We start from the raw sequence: 4,586 nt of genomic DNA, 5'->3' as shown, positions 1-4,586 counted from the left end.
CCGTATGCATCAGCAGTGGGAAGTTTAATGTTCGCTATGATATGCACAAGACCAGACATTGCACAAGCAGTGGGAGTGGTTAGTCGATACATGGCGAATCCAGGCAAAGAGCATTGGAATACAGTAAAGAGGATCATGAGATACATCAAAAGGACCTCAAATGTTGCATTATGTTATGGAGGATCAAACTTACTAATCAATGGGTATGTAGATTCTAACTATGCAGGGGATTTGGATAAAAGAAAATCTACTACAGGATATGTGTTCAAAGTTGCTGGTGGAGCTGTAAGTTGGGTTTCAAAATTACAGTCAATTGTGGCTACATCCATAACAAAGGCAGAATATGTAGCAGCTACACAAGCCAGTAAAGAAGCAATTTGGTTGAAGATGTTATTGGAGGAGCTTGGGCACAATCAAGAGTATGTCTCTCTATTTGTGACAGTCAAAGCGCCTTGCATCTAGCAAGGAATCCAGCATTTCATTCAAGGAAAAAAACACATACGAGTTCAGTACCATTTCATTCGTGAAAAGGTGGAAGAAGAGACATTAGATATGCAGAAGATCTATACCAAAGACAACATAGCAGATTTCATGACGAAGGCAATCAACGCTGATAAATTTACCTGGTGTCGATCCTCTTGTGGCCTGTCAGAGACGTAAGCAACATGAAGGTACATGGTAGAAAGAATGATGTGAAGATATGATTGTTCCAATCAAATCTTCAAGTGAGAGATTGTTAAAAATCAAATGTCAAATTTGGTGGCTGCATAATTCTTTGGTCAAAAAATGACAAATAGGGAATGACAAATGGGCGGCTAATTCTAGTCCAAAATGGCTACAAATTTTATTGATTTTTTGTATAGGAAAATCACAAACTTTAGTCATTAGACTCTAGGGTATTTACAAGATTAGTCCTTAAGTTTCAACTATAAATACCCTAGCTCATTTAGCTTCAAAACCATCCCAAAGCATTCTAGCTTTCTTCCAATACTAAAGAGAATTTAGAGAGTTTCTTGAGAGTTATTTTCTCCTTTTTATCAAGAGAGAATTATCATTGTTTTCTCCTTGATAGATCGAGAGAGGTTGTAATTCATATTTTCTCATAGTGAAATTCTTCTACCGTTGCCCGTGGTTTTTACCCTAAATTTTTAGGGGTTTTCCACATAAATTTTATGTCTCTTTTATCTTCATTTTTATTTTCTCAAATTATCAGTTGCGATTTTGCTCTATCCGATAGCCGTCTTCCGCAACACCTAAATCATATGAAAATTTAAAAATTTTCAGAGGAGCAACCGCCTCTCTCAATCCATCCCTGGGAAAGGCAAATATGGTGGATTCGGATTTGGAAACAGAAAGTGATGAAAGGGGAGGTAATTGAGGTAAAGGCAATGATGGGAATGGCCAAAGGAATCCAAAATGTGGGAAAAGGAAAAATGCATTTTGAAGAGTTAAAAAGAAGTTGGGGATAGGTCTTTGTGATCTGTACACAATGTGGCATTTCTCTTGGATGGCCTGTAACTCAGTGCATTCAAGCTGTAGATGCAGAGAGATTGTATTGTTTTGATTTCACATATATCTAGTTAGTGGAACTCTTAAAACCTGGTACACTGCATTCTTTTGGTTTGCTCCTTATTAAACTCACCTCGCATAATGACTCAATGGCCAAACCTTCCACACAGTCAATACCATCAACATGCGGTATTTCTAGCTTGTACACTCCATATTTATCTGTAGTTCTATTGACTGAGACACTCATTTGCTCTGTTGTTTTTGGTGATTTTTCCTTAAATTTGCATTCAATGTTGACCTCAACACCTGGTAAAAAAACAAAGACAAGTTAAATATTCAAATACATGTGTTTGTGTTTGTTCCTTTATGAAATAGACTAGTTTTTAGTAAGGATGTAAATGAATAGTGCGTTCGATGAACTGTTCGTGAATCGTGTGTATAACATTTGTTTGTTAAATTAAATAAATGAATATGAACAAATTTTTTTGTTCATTTAATAAACGAGCAAACGCCAACATAGGTATGTTCAATTCATTTATGATCACGAATAAACTTGTTTGAAAACTCATTTGTTGACTTGTAGATAAACTCGCTTATAAATTCATTTACCCAATTCTCATTTTCTTTTATTTTTTTTAAAATTTTTAAATATTGGTGAAAATATAGACTAAGTTGAATACATTGTGAATTTTAGAATTCAGGCTGTGAAGCCTAAAAAGCATAAAGACTAGTTTTTACCATTTTTCTGAACATATAAAAAAATTCGTTCACTATCATTAAACAAACATATTCGTTCAACATCTGAATACAAACAATTTAAAAAATAAAGAAACAAACATGAACTAAACACGAACTGCTTCAAAAAGAAAATAAAGAAACAAACATGAACTAAACAAGAACTGCTTAAAAAAGAAATAAAAGAAAGCAAACACAACCTTATTGATTCAAATAGATTAATTTATATCAATAATTTTTATGGAGTTGTGCTAGTCTTATACCTGGCAAGAAGTAGCTGTGTCGAGAGAAAGTGTTTCTTGAACAGGTATCACAGAAAACAGCGCCCACTACTGTGATCCGAGAGATGGAATTTTGGGGTTGAGCTGTTGCAGAAAGTCGATACATCAAAGAGAATGCTAAAAGAAGAAGACGAATGATTGAATCCATGGCAACTAGCAAACATGAGAGAAGTGAAAAGGGCTTCTCCAGTTAAACACTCATATTATACCTGTTGGAAGTAGAAAGCAAAGCATTTTAGTTTACTATAGCTTAAGATTGGAGAAAATGTGAGCCGTACCCAAATAGCTATAAGCCCGTGAGTGGTAGGTGTTAGGACCAGACCAACTGTAAAGCAAGGAGCTGAAAATGTTCCCCCCCCCCCCCCCAATCACTAAAAACAAGACATGTGAAGAGCTTTCTTGGCAGGATGTGATAAAATATGGAAATACAGTGAGGTTGCTACTCTGTACCAGATTGACAATTGACAGCCATTGATCTGGGCGTCTGTATTTTCCTCCATAATTGCATAAAGGTCTGATCCAAGTCATTAACTACACCATTAACATGGATTTAGTTCAAATAATCTATATTATTTAATTTGATTTCATAATGTTACCTAACTTTAGTAATATAAAAGTATTTTGTAGATAGTATTCGAGAACATAAGTTAAATTATACTTTTCAATACATTTTTTATGTGATTTGTATTTTATACTACATACATAAAGGATAAAGAGTAAGGTTATTCTTTCTAGATGATTCGAATTTGAATAGTTATGTCTATAGGATAGACGGTAATCTAAGCAAAATTCTTAAAAAATATTACTTTATAATTAGAGTTAATTACATCATATGTCCCCAAACTATAAGCCTCATTTTAAATTAGTTCTTAAACTTTTGAATATTTCAATTCGACCCCTAAACTATGACACTCATTCTAAATTAGTCCTTAAACTTTTAAACATTCTAATTTCATCCCTAAACTATGACCCTCTTTCTAAATTAATCCCCAAGCTTTTGAATATTCCAATTTCATACCCATATTCATCCAAATATGTAATTAGTTTCAACCATAGTTTAACCTAAATTTTATTTTTTCCCCAGGCATATAATAATATAACTTGGCCTAACGATTTTATTAACAATGGATGTGATTAGTATACACATATAGTTTGAGATGAAATTAGAATGTTCAAAAAGTTTGGGGACCAATTTAGAATGAATGTTATAGTTTGCGGATGAAAATGAAATGCTCAAAAGTGTGAGGATTAATTTAAAATGATAGTCATATTTTAGGGATGAAATTGAATCATTTAAAAGTTTAGGGGCCAACCTAAAATTAGGGTCATACTTTGAGAACATATGATGTAATTAACTCTTATAATTATTTCAAGTTATTAAAAATATATATACTAATTCTAGTTTTGGCTTATAAATTTTACAACTAGTAATAATAATGGGATTTTCTAATTTTGGCATTTAGTAGCTTTAAATTTACCTATCCATGTATTGGTGAATAAGGCAGCTGCTTGGCTGTTATGAAGCAGGTGAAGCAAAGAAGTTAAGAACATATATATAACTAATGAATATTATTAAAAATTGTATTGTTTGGAGTCAAGAATGGACGCAAAATTTTATATTTAGAATATATATAGATTATCATTAGAAAATATATAAAGAAAATCTAAAATATATGAAAATTTAAAATTTTCATAATAACGGCTGTGTTCATCTGTCTCCTTTCGGTCTGTCCTTATGTGTAGGGTTGACTACCATCTACCATCAGTGTTCCCTTCCATTGCTGCAGCCTGAAGCTCTGAAGCAATGATATTAACAATAATGATGCTCCCTTCATTCTGCCCACATCTCCCAAATAATTTGCCGCCAGAATCCGCAAAAGCACCACATGTGCTTGCTTATAAGGTTTATTATGTAAGATTATTTTAAAGTGTATAATTATATTCGATTAATTCTAATTGTAAATATATGAACGATTATAATTGAAGTTATGTGATTTTTATAGTAGTCGATTAATTAACACGAACATAATTATATGTATGTTGGGAGGGGTCATGCCCTTA

General features: G+C 32.9%; 1 protein-coding gene across 1 annotated transcript; it reads right to left on the bottom strand.

The window, feature by feature from the left end:
* Nucleotides 1-1,232: 1,232 nt before the first annotated feature.
* LOC120215180 (pollen-specific protein-like At4g18596) lies at nucleotides 1,233-2,764 on the bottom strand. Its single transcript, XM_039212915.1, has 2 exons — nucleotides 2,508-2,764; nucleotides 1,233-1,815 (listed from the first exon to the last, which is right to left on the bottom strand). The coding sequence occupies exons 1-2, from the start codon at nucleotides 2,671-2,673 to the stop codon at nucleotides 1,577-1,579; spliced, it is 405 nt and encodes a 134-aa protein (XP_039068846.1). The 5' UTR covers nucleotides 2,674-2,764; the 3' UTR covers nucleotides 1,233-1,576.
* Between the last annotated feature and the right edge of the window lie 1,822 nt (nucleotides 2,765-4,586).

The sequence above is a fragment of the Hibiscus syriacus genome, unplaced genomic scaffold, assembly GCF_006381635.1.
Source record: "Hibiscus syriacus cultivar Baekdansim isolate YM2019G1 unplaced genomic scaffold, ASM638163v2 tig00110114_pilon, whole genome shotgun sequence".
Lineage (NCBI taxonomy): Eukaryota > Viridiplantae > Streptophyta > Magnoliopsida > Malvales > Malvaceae > Hibiscus > Hibiscus syriacus.
The sequence above is the reverse complement of the archived record's forward strand: the minus strand, read 5'-3'. Positions and strand labels throughout refer to the sequence as shown.

Coding starts and splice junctions, on each gene's coding strand:
- LOC120215180 (XM_039212915.1), bottom strand. CDS start 2,673: ATGGATTCAATCATTCGTCTTCTTCTTTTAGCATTCTCTTTGATGTAT. Junction 1,816..2,507: donor ACACAGCTACTTCTTGCCAG/GTATAAGACTAG, acceptor TTTTTTTACCAG/GTGTTGAGGTCAACATTGAA.